The sequence below is a fragment of the Mchenga conophoros genome, linkage group LG22, assembly GCF_057382185.1.
Source record: "Mchenga conophoros isolate Kocher_MC1m ecotype Shallow Benthic linkage group LG22, M_conophoros_male_GT1.1, whole genome shotgun sequence".
Taxonomy (NCBI): Eukaryota; Metazoa; Chordata; class Actinopteri; order Cichliformes; family Cichlidae; genus Mchenga; species Mchenga conophoros.
The window spans coordinates 28,915,864-28,931,452 of NC_140546.1; the positions used below are offsets into that span (position 1 = coordinate 28,915,864).

Consider the following 15,589-nt stretch of genomic DNA (forward strand, 5'->3'; position numbering starts at 1 on the left):
TCTTTACAAATCCTACCATGTGAATTCATGGATTTTTTTTTCACATTCTGTCTCTCACAGTTGAAGTGTACCTCTGGTGCAAATTACTGACCTCTGTCATCATTTTAAGTGGGGGAACTTGCACAATCGGTGGCTGACTAAATACTTTTTTGCCCCACTGTATGTATAACTGTATAACCTGCAGTGGCCTTTTCTCTGAGAGTAAATAAACAGACTGGTTCCTATATAGCACTTATCTACTCTATCTCAGCACTCAAAGTGCTTTACACAACTTGCCTCATTCACACAAGCACTTTTTTTTGATACGCTTTTATATATGGACTGTATCTAACATTCATGCTCCGATCGATGCATCAGAGAGCAACTTGGGCTTAGTATCTTGCTACCACCAGCCTTCCAATCAGTAGGTGACCTGCTCTACCCCCTCAGCTACAGCCCCCCCAGAGCTTGGGCTGTAGCTGAGGGAAGTGGCCTTCACAGAGTGATTACGGAGTGTTGCGCTACAGCTATTGAAGGTAAAACTGGCGCTACACAGCTCAGGTGGCAGACTTATTGAGAATTTTTAATACTGTTTGGTGTACGTGTGTGTGGATTTAGCATTTTTGGTTTTGGAATAAATGTTAGTGTTTTTATTTAATATGACTGTTAGGCACTTGGTCTTGGGCTGGGTGTCCATAGTGCTGAAAGATTTTTGACAGAAACACCTGGTGGTGGGTCCCCTCTTCCACATTTCCTTTATAGTTCAGCACTCTGGGTTGTGAAGCTGATGTGTAATGTATTTTTTATTCCGCTTCGTTAGGGCCCTAAAATACTGTTAAGTCCATCCCAGCCTCTCTCACTTTTCATTTGTTGATATTGATTTCAAAACACCATTAGGTCACAGACATTGCATTACTGTATTTATTTCCATTAAAAGTATTTTTCATCACTGAAATGACCCTTCTTGGTGTATTGGCATATTTTCAAACTTATGTAGCCTTTAATTTACTTTGCAGGCTGCCTCAGCCTGTAGGTGGATCAAAGTGCGGGACTTGAGACAACACTTAAACTTAACAGAAATCTCTTTAAAACATTTTACTATGAAACCCAGGTAACTCTGGAGCCAGAAACTTACTAATGTACATGTCAAGGGCATGCCACAAAACTTACAGGGAACACAACTATGTGGGGATGTTTGACGACTACATGTCAAAGAACAAAGAAAATCAAGGATTTAAATACACACGAGTTAATAAGGATGAAGGGAGATACTTGGGAATACCGCTAAACTAATGACACAAGGCTAAACAACTGAACAGAATGCATATCAGACGATGACACAGCAGCAACAGATACAGAGACGGAGACTAGACAACACACAGGGAAGGCAGGGAAACACAAATACCCCAAGCAGAACATGAACTGGACATAGACATTTAATAAAACTCGAGGACTAGATTACCATTAAAAACCTACCAGCAGCACATAACCAAAACATAATTACAACAACACTGAAAAATCTGTTAAAAAATCTTTTAAGCAAGAACAAAGAACAAAAAAACTTCATACCCAGGAACCACGACAGTTTAAATATGCCTTAGTATTCAATCAATACATTTCCTGGGGATGAGATTCACTACAGCAAAAAAAAAAGACAAAAAAAAGACAAAAACAGAAAATAAATAAGATACTCGGCGCGTCAGATTTGAAAGACAGACCAGGAATTTGTTGATTTTGTAGTGAATGAAGAAAAATAAATATAATAAAATATATAATGTGTTCTTCCAACATGAACCGGGGCGTGGCTCAGGGTCAGGTTAACGAGTCAGCACAGAGGGCTGACATCATGGGTGTCCCCTATCATCAAGTAGATAGCCATCAAGCTCTCCTGTATTTATAACTGGATACATTTTAAGATTGTTTTAAGAATGGAAAGAAAATATAATATATTGAATTTACATTTGCAAATCTGTTGCTCAAGCTACACTCCTGATACATTTGATCATCATGCACTAGGCCAGGCCAATTGGCTTCAACATTTGTGATTAGAATCAGAATCAGAATGGGTTTATTGCCAGATGTTGAGGTTTACAACATTAGGAAATTGCTGCGGTGCTTCAGTGCAGACAATAAGAATTAAAGTGCTATGTAGAAAGAAAGATATGTGCATGAGATATACATGAGATATATACATGAGAATAAGAATTATGAGTGCTACGTAGAAAGATATATACATGAGTGCAGGTGGTGATCAGTGCCAAACATGAAATGATGCAGTGACACAGCGTAGGGTCATGTGTTAGTGGCGGGGACAGTCATGTGGTTATTGTTCATGTGTCCAACAGCAGAGGGGAAGAAACTGTTCTTATGGCGAGAGGTTCTGGTGCGAATGGACCGGAGCCTCCTGCCTGAGGGGAGCAGGTCAAACAGACTGTGTCCAGGGTGAGAAGGGTCAGCTGAGATCCGGGCTGCACGCCCCAGTGTCCTGGAGGTGTACAGGTCCTGCAGAGATGGGAGTCTGCAGCCAATCACCTTCTCAGCAGAGCGCACAACACGCTGCAGTCTCTGTTTGTCCCTGACAGTGGCTCCAGCGTACCACACGGTGATGGAGGAGGTGAGGATGGACTCGATGATTGCAGTGTAGAATTGTATCATCGTCCGTGTTGGCAGGTTGAATTTCTTCAGCTGCCTCAGGAAGTACATCCTCTGCTGGGCTTTCTTGATGACGGAGGTGATGGTGGGCTCCCACTTCAGGTCCTGGGTGATGGTGGTACCCAGGAAGCGGAATGAGTCCACAGAGGTGATGGGGGTGTCAGTCAGGATGATGGGGGGGAGTGGGGCTGTGTGCTTCCTGAAGTCCACAATAATCTCCACTGTCTTCTGGGCATTCAGCACCAGGTTGTTGTGGCTGCACCAAGACACCAGACGTTCAACCTCCCTCCTGTAGGCAGACTCGTCCCCGTCCGAGATGAGTCCAATAACGGTGGTGTCATCTGCGAACTTGATTAGCTTGACAGACTGGTGGGTGGAGGTGCAGCAGTTGGTGTACAGGGAGAAGAGCAGAGGAGAAAGAACACAGCCCTGAGGGGAGCCGGTGCTGATGGTCCGGGAGTCCGAGACATTCTTTCCCAGCCTCACGTGCTGCTTCCTGTCCGTCAGGAAGTCAGTGATCCACCGGCAGATTAAATCTGCTGCATAACAAACAATTTTAGCAGTACAGACAATAAGAGAAATTAGATGCATATTTAATGTCATGTATTTTAATATATTGTCTCTCACACTGTATGTTGCAAGTTAATTGTGCTTTTCACACCGACTGGCTTAAAAAGGATGGACACACCATGTCCAACCAGGCTCAACAGTCTGAGCACTCTGCCTTCTATTGTAGTTTTGGAAGCGCCATCAGGATAATAGGGTACTTTGAGGCAGCCTTTTTGAGATACAATAGGGATAGATCATTCAGGATTTTGGATGAGGGGAGAGGGCTTTGAAATTAAATTCTGGGGGCCAATATAGAGTAGCCAATATATTAAAGTTGTGATCTTTTTTTTCCCTCACTCTCATCTCGTTATACCACACCCATCAGTTTTACACTTTTTAGTGGAAAACTATGAATTCTTCACATATCTTTAGTCTTGTATAGCACCAATTTAAAACTCACTTTTACACTACATTGAGGGACAAGGTATGTGAGGTAGTGAATCTTCGATATCTCAAGTGAAAATTTCACAGTGTACACAGCCTTATATTAGCTTACAGAATTGCTACTACGCTGTTGACTTTGAGGTTTTATATTGATAAAATAAATATTACTGTTGGTAAAATGAGTCATTTATCACTCTTCCTAATTCAAAGGAAACTATTATACATCTCTAAACATAACCATTACAAATGTAAATGATGATCTAGTTGAGTTAGAGTGTATATTGTAGAGAAAAGATCCTTTATGTCCTCATGGACACACTTTTTTAAAAAGGTCCCAGTTTATTAAAATTGTTATTATTTAAATAATAATTACTTATTTTAGCTGCCTAATATATTTCTCTCAAAACACAGTTACAGTGGTAATCTTAAATAAACAGGATTGTTCATCAAGTTCAGGAGTCTTTATTCTGACAGTAGAATGGCAGAAGGCTATCCTGCATGTCAGAATACTCTTTTGAATACTTACGTCAGGGATTTGAGCCGTCCCCTTGCTTGTTAAAGCGGTCAGCCCTTGGCTAATCACCAGAGAGGTGTCGCTGTTGTTGTGGGTAATTGATGAGTGGCTGCTACAGAAGGAAAAAGTCATCATTAAATTGAAACTCTTCAGCTCTTTCACTAGAGTATTCTTTGGCTGAGGTGACTGTCAGTCTCCATGGCAACTGCAAGCTGCTGACATGTATTTGCAAAGTTGGGTGTTTAATTTCCTGCTGGCGGTGAGCAGCACACTCTGGGACTCAGAAGAGCCTTGGGTCACCTCTTGCGTGTTTATCCATGCACCCGTGGAAATGCACTTTGCCACGACTGACCAAAGAGAAGCACTCTTAGCTGTTAACCTCAATCATGTTCATGCAAGATGGATTGTTCCATTATGAAACAAATCAGTTTAAAGGAAATATTATGCCCTCTCTTTTCCTCATTACCAGGAAACCAAAACAAAAAACAAACAAACAAAAAAAACCCCAAAAGGTCACAAAGTTCACTGAAAGCTTTATTTTGTTTTCTTCACTTTTGCCTACAATTGAAGTTACGGTAGAAACACAGTAGCTGCAAGATAAATGTTTTAAACAACATTTGCACCAAAAAGCCAAGAAATATGTTAACACTGCAAAAGAAGCAGTATAGTGTTAAATATGATTAGCCTTGCATTTGATATTGCACTCAGTGGTTATCAACAGATTAGCATATAACACAAATCTACATCTATTAAATTCACAAAGGCTGCTTTAATATTCTGTTTACAGTGTTAAGCTGTAGTGTATCAATGTCAAAAGTGTCAAAGTAGCTAACAATACTGATACAATGTAAATGACAGGCGTGCAAAAAATTTATAGAACCTGACAGAAGAGTAAGAAATGAATCAGATGAACTGTTCTGAACAATAAATCAGTAATAGCATTTACTAATATTTCACATCTTACAAGGCTCCCTATTGATTATCTTCTGTATCAGGAGTGAACTGCTAATGCATTTAATTATGAGTTATTATTAATCTCTGGCTCTCTTCCACAGCGCATCTTTTATCCTGTCTTCCTCTCATCTCCCTCTCCCTCATCCTGCTTCTGCCAGAGGTTTCTTCCTGGTAAAAGGGAGTTTTTCTTTCCCACTGTTGCCAAATGCTTGCTCAAACGACGTTGTTTATTGTTTGTACAATATAAAGTGCCTTTAGGCTACTGTTGTTGTGATTTGGTGAATTGAACTGATCATTGCAATTTAACCAGTTAAGCTGGAATTATTAAATTGCCCATGATAAATTACTATGACAACATAGATCGTACTACCGAAAGTCACAGAAGTAACCGTGAAGCTTAAAAACTTTAGATTGCTGCATAGCCGTGATCATCATAGTGTATTTATGTATATATGTCTGTATCTCCTTAACACGGTGCCAATCTGAGCGAATCTTTGCATGGACTTTATCACACATATTATGATCACTAACAGCAATATAATTTTACAAAAGATTGAAGATTAAATGGTGATTTAGATTGCATGTATTATGTTAATTTCATATTCCAACAGTGAAAGCACACTGCGTCACATTCTCAGTTTGCTTTAGTTTCATGTGTCACAACACTGTATGTAACTTAATGATTACTAAAATTTGTATTTGCAAGGGAATTTTGTTCGAGAATCAAACTTTAAAAAAAAAAATGTTGGAGATGTGGAAATATCCATATGTAATGGGCATTTCCACGCAGTTTCCGTATAATACCAAAGTAAACCAATGGATCAAAGACAGTGCACTGAACATAAAAGTCTGACAAGTCTGTTTTCTGTGGTTAAAGTTCTGAAAGTTGATTAATCAATGTAAAAATACTCTTAGTGTAGTCTTTTTTGCTGATTTTAATCAGTAGCCCAGCAGGTTATATGAGAATAACTTAGAGGCAGGGATCGCTTACCCTTTTGTCATCTTTGAAATTACATCTTTGGCCACACAGCTTTTCTGTATTAAAATTTACATTTGGGAATACCAAATTCCACATACCAAAGAAGCTGTGTAGCCAACCCTATTTCATCTAACACAGGACACACTTCTGTGTAATTCCTCTCTGGAGAATTTAGGCTTCCTTTTGACTATTAACAGGATATTGTTTCAGTGCCTTCCATTACAAAAAAGACTCATAATTTTCTGGAATCATAGCCCGGCACGACCTATCATGTTCAAGTTTTGGAGTCCTGAAGCTCCAGGAGGCGTGGTTTAGGACAGAAATGTTTCTTTTTGTGCCAAAATAAGGATTTAATGTTTCTGACTTAATCTTCCAAAAATAAAAGTAGTATTTATTCTGAAAGGCAACAAATAATAAATATTGCTTTGCACCTAAAATAGACTAAGTTGATTGGTTTACAGGGCTAATGGCAAAGAGATTAATGGGTTAGCAAACCGTGTGGAGCTTGAGGTCAGTGTTTTCTGTGTTACAATGTTCCTATTATTCACAGCATATTGCTAGTGTTATATAGCTATACGATTCCAGCTGTAGCAATATGGTTTATATTTGTAACTTCTTGTATATATGCAGCTAAAACCCCTGAATGAAACCCTGCTGTTCCTCTTATTTTGCACATATTCTTCTTGTTTGTTATTTATTCCTGTTGTGTCACTACTTATATGTCCTGCACAGTTGATGTGGAGCACCCACAGTGCCATTGTACATGTACAATGACAATTCTATTCTATTCAAGATACAAACTGTGTCGTATTGTCAGTTGGTGATGCAAAAACTCTACAAAGGTTTTTATCCTTGGCTCTAATCTGCTGCTGTTTTATTTGACTTTTACACTGCTGGAGTTGTAGCTACTAAAACACAGATTAGAACATTAAAAAGAGCTTTTGTTATAACTAAGATGACCTATTAAATCAACAAAAGTAAATACTGTGAACTAAACCAAAGTAATTTCCATGTCTACTTATAGTAGGCTATGGAACAGTAACATTTAATGTTCAGATGTATCGATTTTAAAGAGCTCTAATGTGCAGTTGTGACATTAGAAATTACCTGCAGTGTAAACATAATTAACAAATACGCTACTACTCTTGAGCTAAACCCCAATATTTTTAATAATTTTAATAATTTTCAGCTGCATTAGAACTTGAGTTATATTTGGACTTGGGTTGCATTGTGCTGTTATATTTTGTATACTAATTAAGGAGTTTTATCACCATTTTATCATCATTATTTAATAATGTCTCTTACTGGAGTAAGTTGGGACTTTGTGCAGAAAAACAGTCACATGTTCTGTGATGGCCCTTTCACATAGAAAGCGCCATGCACTGCAGTGACTGTTGGTTGAGCGAATGACCCCAAATTTGCTCAGTAGACACAGGTCTCTGCGAATACCACGTCATTTTTTGCGACTGTGTATGCTTATGTGTACTATATGCTCCCAGTCTCTGTCATTCCACAATTCTACTGGTATGCCCTTGACACGCCCCTTTTTATGAGAGTGTGCACAGACCCTGAAGGTTGGCTTATCAAAGAAAGTTGATAGCCGCTTTTGTGATAGCCGGTATTTTAAGCTTTTAAAGGTATTTTTTCAGGCCAGCTAAGACAAAAAAAGCCTGGCTCTATGCCTTCATGGTTTATCAAAGTGGTCAGATGTTCAGCTCAACTGCCTGAGCACCATCTCCCTGGTAAAGCTTTAAGCCTCCACATCCATTGAAGCAATATTAGATGACTAGAATGGACAAATAAAGATGGTGGTAGTATATTACTTATTTTTCAGGTTTGGACTCACACAGAGAAAATACAATTCCTTTTGTAGCTCTCTGTATCGAGCTATGGAAAGTATCTGAGTGTAAAAGAATGACAAAGCCTCATAAGCAGGGCTAATCCTGGTTGTACAGTGTAAATCATGCACATACATTTTACTTATTCATACCCTGAATTCACATGATTCATGCTTTGCTTTTTGTAGTAATTGCTAATTTAGTCAAAAAAGAAATTTACACACTCTTGTCATCCTTTGGGATAGCTACGTCTGTACATTCCAGCCAGATATCGTTTGATTTTGCAAAGATAACAGCAGCTCAGATGTATTCTGCACACCTGACAGATTTGGCACTTAGAGCTAAGCAGAGCAGATATATACACCACATTACACTTTATATCACACATTATCACTGTAAGAAAACATACACTACAAAAAGTATCAATATCCTGCTGCAAACAGATTTTTTGTTTGTATGTTTGTTTTTCTCTTCTGACCATATCTCTGTGGGGAAGTCCACAGCCAGTCCAAAGGGAAATTGCTGAATCTGTAAACGGAACACAAACTCATATCCAAACAAACTGTAAACACTTATTTTGCTTCTCTTTCTTGTTTGCTTTTTTTTCTTAAATATTTTAGAGCCACATAGATCAAAAGCAAGGTGATGAAATATCAAGAATTATCAAATGTCAATATAAGCAAAGCGTAAAGGAAAAATACAGAACCACAGACGTACCTTGTGGTCATTTTATCTGTGACTGAAGCCAAATGTGTTGTAATGTAAAAGCTAAACATTATGTACAAATTTACATTTTTGATTCATTTTCTACTATCTTTTCATTCACAGTCTGCTCCGATGTGTTTTTACTGCTACATTAACCTCATTTAGTCAACTATGCATTTCAGCACTCACCAGTGTGACCGTGACTGTCTCGGAAATATTTCCACATGAGAGCAAATTCATATAAACTCAGATTATTATCTCTAACACAACTCTTTGTGTATGCAAAGCTGAAATGATCATTACCTTCACACTGACGGAGTTTGATTCATGTCGAGTCCCGTCATAGCACATAAATCACCACGAATGATTTAGCTCTGGCTAATGCCATCTTACTTGTCTTAAATGTGCTACAGATATTCAGTGTAACAGTTTTCTAATTTAAAAATGATCAATAATCTTAATAACCCTTGGAGCAGTTAGTTTGACATCAGGATGGAAGTCTAGAAAATGAGATAAAGCCAGTCTCAGTCAGAACAATAGACCAATACAATGAGTGAAGTGTTGTGGCTGCCGACAGTGTTCTTCCACTGGCAGCTTTATCCTCCTTTAGTGATTCTGCTCAGAGGCTTTCTGTGCGCTTGACACCACTACAGAAAGTCAAGTAGGTAAGCAGAGAAGAAGCCCATGGAAATCCAAACACAAGTGGTTTGATGCTATTCTGTCTTTTTCTAAGCACAAACCCCATAGAGTGGGCTCCATTCTGATTCTACATCTGTTATGACAGACCTTTTTCAAATCCACTGAGTCCAAAATTGTCTTTCAGCACACACCACGTGTCTCTTTTTAAAACAAAGAAAAATACAAAAAAATACCCAAAGGGTGGTTGAATCACACGGAATACCAAACAAGAATTCCCTGCTTCTCCATGTAGAGAGTTGCTGCCATTGTGCAACAAACTACACTGTAATTCATCATCCAGCTGTCGGTGGGCAAGAGTTGTGTGATTCTCCTCTGTAAGGCTCACTTATTATGAGATGATGTTAAATGTACAAATGGAAAGAGTTAATCTCCAAAATTCTTACTTTTCAGTTTTTTAATCCACATCAGATGTCTCTGATGAAATGGCAAAGTCGGATTTGAAAAGGCCATTGTTTTAAACTTTTGGCTTTTTGTACATCAGTCATTCTCTGCTCGATTATAGTACCAAGATAAATGCCATATGAATGACATTTTTTGAGACAGACTCCTTCAGGGATTTCTTTGCCCTTTTTGCGTCATCAGAAAGTTCAGCTTTCGATCCCTAAATTATGAACTGTTTCATTATCTTGATAAAACATTTTAGGCCATCAATATCATTCTACTCTCAGTGCCTCTGTAAGGCATCACTTTGAGGGGGGACAGTAAGAACTTTAATAGATAGTGGAACTTGTTTTCCATTACCTTTAATTATTCATTTGAATGTCTCGTTTGACAGCCAAATTAGAGAGAATAAAACAAGATTTGCCTATGTCAACTCTTCCTTTGAAAATATCTCTTAAAACTCTGTTGTGGAGATCTGGGTGACTTCTGATTGGAGATCTTGCTGGATCCTCCTTGAACGAGAGCAATGGGGGACCCGGTCCATGCCTAGTCATGCCGGCTTCTTTCCTGCTTCTGTTGGAGCACAGATGGACACTGGCTCCCTGGTGGTGTTGTGGCCTCTGGTCAGACTGTTTTGCTCCACACGGGTCCGACAGGGGAGGCAGAAATCCCTGAAGCATCGCTTGAAATTTTCATCCAAAAATGCATAGAGGACAGGATTGAGGCTACTGTTGGTATACCCCAAAGCGATGCACAGATGCCAGCTAGCTATCACAAAGGGATTCCTGCTGTCAATTTCTATCATGGTCTTCACAATGATGAATATGTGAATGGGGGTCCAGCAGATGATAAAGGCCGCCACCACCACCAGGACCATGCGGGTAATGCGGCGCATGTTGCGGTCTTTCTCCTTGGAGCCTGAGAGCAGACGAACACTCCTCAGACGCAGGATCATCAGACCATAGCATATGGTGATGACCATCACAGGCCCCACAAAAGCAAAGATGAAGACGCAGATCTTTGTCACCGTGTCCCAATACCAGTCAGGCTCAGGAAACTTTAACATGCAAGTGGTTTTACCTGAAAAAAAAAAAAGAACAGTTACATTTTGATGGCGTTAGACAAAATAGGGCTGATGTTAATTAACATCTGTGAAAGATCAGAGCAAAAACCACAGGATTCAAATCCAAAAAACTGCAGTGAAGGCTGTGGTACAAGATCAAGAACCTTTCGTGTGTGGTGCAGACTTTTAAATTCAGACAGTCTGTCATGGAAGGTTTCATAATGTTGCACTCAACTGTTCACACAATAAGAGATAAAAAGTCCCCTAAAGTGCTGAAGAAGAGAGAATAAAGCAAAAGCTAATAACTTTTCAAAAGTTATAGAAGCAATTACACATGTAGTGACATGTAATTTACGTGTAACTTTAGGCACACACTTATAGAAAATAAGGTTAGGTAAACTTACAGCTGGATTTTACTTGTGCGGGCAACTCAAACTTTAATATCATCCCAGTACAGACCTGCATCACTGAATTTATACACACATTTTATGCATGTGCACCCAGTTATTTTTATAGTTTGTCTTTTCAACCATCACAATGAATACACTACTGTACAATCCCTTCACTCTTTATATTTTAATTTTTTGGAAGATTAGTCACTACTTGCACATTTCACGTTTCCTTGCTGTTAGGCTGATCACTGCACTTTTGCATCCCCGGAGAGGGAACAGGACTGAACATATCGATCGACTGACTAATTGAGTTGAACTCTCTGTTCTCTCAGCCTCATGTTCACATTCTGCAGCATCTTCCTCTTTTTGTTCTTTTATAACCCGTTTTTGTCTGAACAGAATAGAACATTGCACACACGAGGGAGACTGTGGCCAAAAACTCCTTATGTTTCTGCTCCACTGTTCAACAGTTTTTCAGTTTCTCCCTGGAGCAGGATGGAAAATAATCTGAAAGGGAGTTTAGTTGTAGTCTTGCAATCAGCGACCCTGCAAAGAGCCCCCATCTTTGAGAAATCTAATAGGTTATATCTGAAAACATTGACTGATAATAACATATTGTTTTTAGCTGTAAGAGGGTGGCAGACTTTCGCAATCTTTTCAAAGTTTTCTGGCATGGTAGTCTTCAGTTGATCTTTGTCAAGAGCAGTGTATAGAATAGGTTTTAAGTCAGGATCAACCAAATTTAAGCCTAGACTCAACTATTTCCAGTTTTATTCATTGGCATGCATGTCTGATTTGCAGCAACACTGAATCAAAATAAAAACAAAGGGGAATTTAAATTATATTAAATTATGAAAATCAATAAAGCTGTAACGTCAACACCTTCACGGTCAAGCAGTCTAATTATGTATTAACAAAGTGAAAAGAGGTCTTCAACAAAGCAAAGAAAGGCATTTCTTTGAAAATGAGAGCAATGCTCACGTTTCTAGGTTTTTTGTGAAGATTCAACTACTTTTAAATGATCTCGCCACTCGCGACGCTGACCATGGTAAACACAAACTGTACATCCAATGGCAGCGGTAGACATTTCCTCCTAATCAGAGACAAAATCTCCCAGTCAACTCCTCACTGCTGTGTACGCTCAGCTGCTTGCAAAGCGTCTGCTCAATTTAAACCCTTTAAATGACACGAGACGCCGTCTTCAGCGTTAGAAGCTGTACAGGAATGTCCAAGTGAAACGAAGGCTTAAGCTGAAATGGCACAACTTTGTTACAGCTGGTGCATTTGTTACAATGTTTGTCTTTGTGCAGCACTAATAGCTATGTGTTGACTGTCTGCTGCATGGTTTGAAGGATCAGCAGTGACTTTATATGACTTTAGCACACAACAAGGTGAGCCTTGAGCTGCTAACTCTGTAGCTACAGACTGCGAGAAACCCAATAACATGTACAGGAGCCTAAATAAAATAAGATGTGAACCCAAGGATAAAGTCTGGATTTGCTGTAACTCTGTTTCACCCCTCTGAGTCTTTCACAGAAACATCAGCTAAGGTGCAGAGATACAGCAGTTTCTCCAAACTGTCTGATAAAAAGATCACCTCATTATCACTCTATTGCACATCATAGTGGGACATACCTCATAATGGCCAACAGCTATACTCTAACAATACAACTGATTAAGCTGTAATTTTATGTACTGATTTTCAGGCAGCTCGTTGCAAGACTGAGTGTTAGATGAGAGAGGAAGCGTCTCCTCCACCCACATTTTGTATTTACTTTATAGGGCTATAAAATGTGTTATGCTTCATCCCTAATTGTCCTTACTTTTTGGCACTGAGGACAATCTTTGGCAAAGCAGAGACTGATCTTCAGAGAATTCACAGACATTATCATATTGTCTATAAGCCATCAAGAGCGAACTGAACAAATACCAAATTAGCTTCAGACAGAAAAGAAAAATTCCAATTAATACTAGTATAATCAATTTAGCTGATTCTGTGGGAGAATAAACTGTTTTGGTGGTAATTATTAGATATTACAAAATCACAAGTTAGAATCATTAATGATATTTTCTATGCTTTTCTTGCTTTAGTTTGGGTTAGCAAGGTGCATATTTGGAGTAGCTCATTCACTCTATGTAAATGTAACTTCCTCATATGGAAAGTGGAAGTGTTTTATTTTTCAGTGCCAATTCTTAATGCTTGGTCAGGACCAGTGCTCTTCACTTTATATAAAATGGGCTCTGAACACCTCAGGAACACACTATTCGGTCTATAATTGATGAATCCTGCTTCAGGGCCCAAACTACTCTGCATTTAATAAGGCTGTTGTGTTTTTAACATGTTTTAATGATTTGTATCTTGTTCTATTTAATCTCAACAAGCCCCTAAAAACAGGCAGTGATCACTGTCGGCCTCTCTCGGTGTTTATTGTCACTGTTCATTTTAACGCTCAGTTTTTAAAATCTTACGATGTAACTACGGCCCAGCCCATGCAGCAGTATATTAATGACTAACCTCGTATTGTGGATGGATTATCTCAGTTGTTCTCCCACCCTCACGTTAACATTTATTGAGTGGAAAAAAGTTAGCATTCATCCTCCACCTTCACTGTTTATATTAAGCTAACATAGCTGTGTCGCTAGCGATCACGTAGCACATCGTTATATATCAGCTAGCCAAACTAAAGTAACCCTACAAACGCCACTGCTGTTTACTTTCCTGTCTTCATTTATGTCGGAAGTGATAGCAGAGCTGTACGTCTTAATTTGTTTTAGAAATTTCTCAGTCAGGACGGGCTATATTATATTTAGATGGAAATTAGTGACCTAACTCCTTGCTAACTTCTAACTCCGTTAAGTTTAATAAATTCCGTTTTCATGGATGTCTGGATGCTAAACTTAATTGTTACATCTGGTAGAGCAGCCACAATGATTATTTTATTACAGATGAAAGAATTTAAACAGTTTTTAACTCTCAGTGATGCCGCAGTGATCGTTTGGCTTATGGACCTGCAGCGGAGTTTGCAGACACGGCTAATGACGTCACACTTAAAACACCTTAAACTACCTTAAACTTATCACTTCAATGCATCCTGTCAGACACAACTTCTCAGCTGTCACTGCTAAATGTCTGTTAGATTACTTTTTAAAATTTTAATTGCCTTGGGCAGCAGATATGTGATTTTTGGAACACACTGTGAAGTCTCTAGTAGGATTACACAACTGAGGATTACACACTTTGCTAAATAAAGGGCACACTACCTCCTATACCGGCAACTATATTTCGGCAATAGTATTTCAGCGATACATAGTTGTTTTTTTTCTACATTATGTTCCTTCAAAGATGTGCTAAAGGTTATCAGAGAAGGCTGTGACTTCATTACCAAATACATTTATTTGGAAAAATGAGTAATCCTCATGCAATCTTGTACTTACTTTGTGGCACCAAACAAAAGAAGACATCTGGAAAAGCAGTTCAAAAGGACCTACCCTCAACTACAGAATCTGTCTCCTGGAACATATTACCTTAGGTTTCATTAGACAGTTTTTGTATCAAGTAGTGTAGATGCTTCAGAGGCTCTTCTCCTTGCTCTTAGAATACACAATGGACAGTTCAGAGTATTGATTCAGAATCAGTTGCCGCTATTGTTGCATTTCCTTGTGTACAGTTTCATTTCCAACTAAAGGACCACAAGGTTTGCCTGATAGATGCAAATTATTCAAATGAATGCAGAATTACCTTTGTTCTCCACTACGACAACCAGCACTCAGTAACCATACATATTCAGCCTTATTTTTGAAACAATATAAATTAATTCAGAAATCATCTTAAAATATTACCAAGAGGTAAAGAACATGGACTTGCAGTCTTACCATTGTCTGCCACTTTGGTCACAGCCATGATCATGACAGGCACACCAATTGCCGAGGACAGGACCCAGATGAGTATGTTGATCAACTTGGCCTTGACAGGCGTCCGAAACTCCAGCGCCCTGACTGGGTGGCACACGGCGATGTAGCGATCTACACTCATCATTGTGAGGGTGAAGATACTTGTGAACATGTTGTAGTAGTCGATGGCAATAATGAGCTTGCAGAGGACATCCCCAAATGGCCAGGTGTTCATGAGGTATTTGGCGCTCTGGAAGGGCAGCGTGCTGGTGGCCAAGGCATCGGCAAGAGCTAGATTGAAGATGTAGATATTTGTGGCAGTGTTCATCTTGGTGTATCTGGTTGTGGTCACAAAGTAGACAGAAGGTGTAGTAAAAGTTAAAAAGAAACTGATATTTTTTAACGATTTTTTTCCCCAGTCAAAAACAGGTTATTTCAGATCATCTCACAGTTGCCTCCCTGGTCCAGTCTACTTGCAGCTGCTGTTGAACTGAAAATCATATAGTTATTTGGGTATAATTTATTAGCTTGGAGAAACCTTTGGAATGC

At 39.0% G+C, this 15,589-nt stretch overlaps 1 protein-coding gene across 1 annotated transcript in view; it reads right to left on the reverse strand.

Annotated features, from left to right (window-relative positions):
• Positions 1–4,659: 4,659 nt before the first annotated feature.
• Positions 4,660–15,589, reverse strand: part of oprd1a (opioid receptor, delta 1a) — a 32,723-nt gene continuing 21,793 nt past the window's right edge. The window contains exons 2-3 of the mRNA XM_085261793.1: positions 15,023–15,378; positions 4,660–10,774 (exon numbers count right to left, since the gene is read on the reverse strand). Coding sequence (XP_085117919.1) covers positions 10,245–10,774; positions 15,023–15,378 — 886 coding nt within the window. The 3' untranslated portion in view covers positions 4,660–10,244. The remainder of the gene's footprint in view (positions 10,775–15,022; positions 15,379–15,589) is intronic.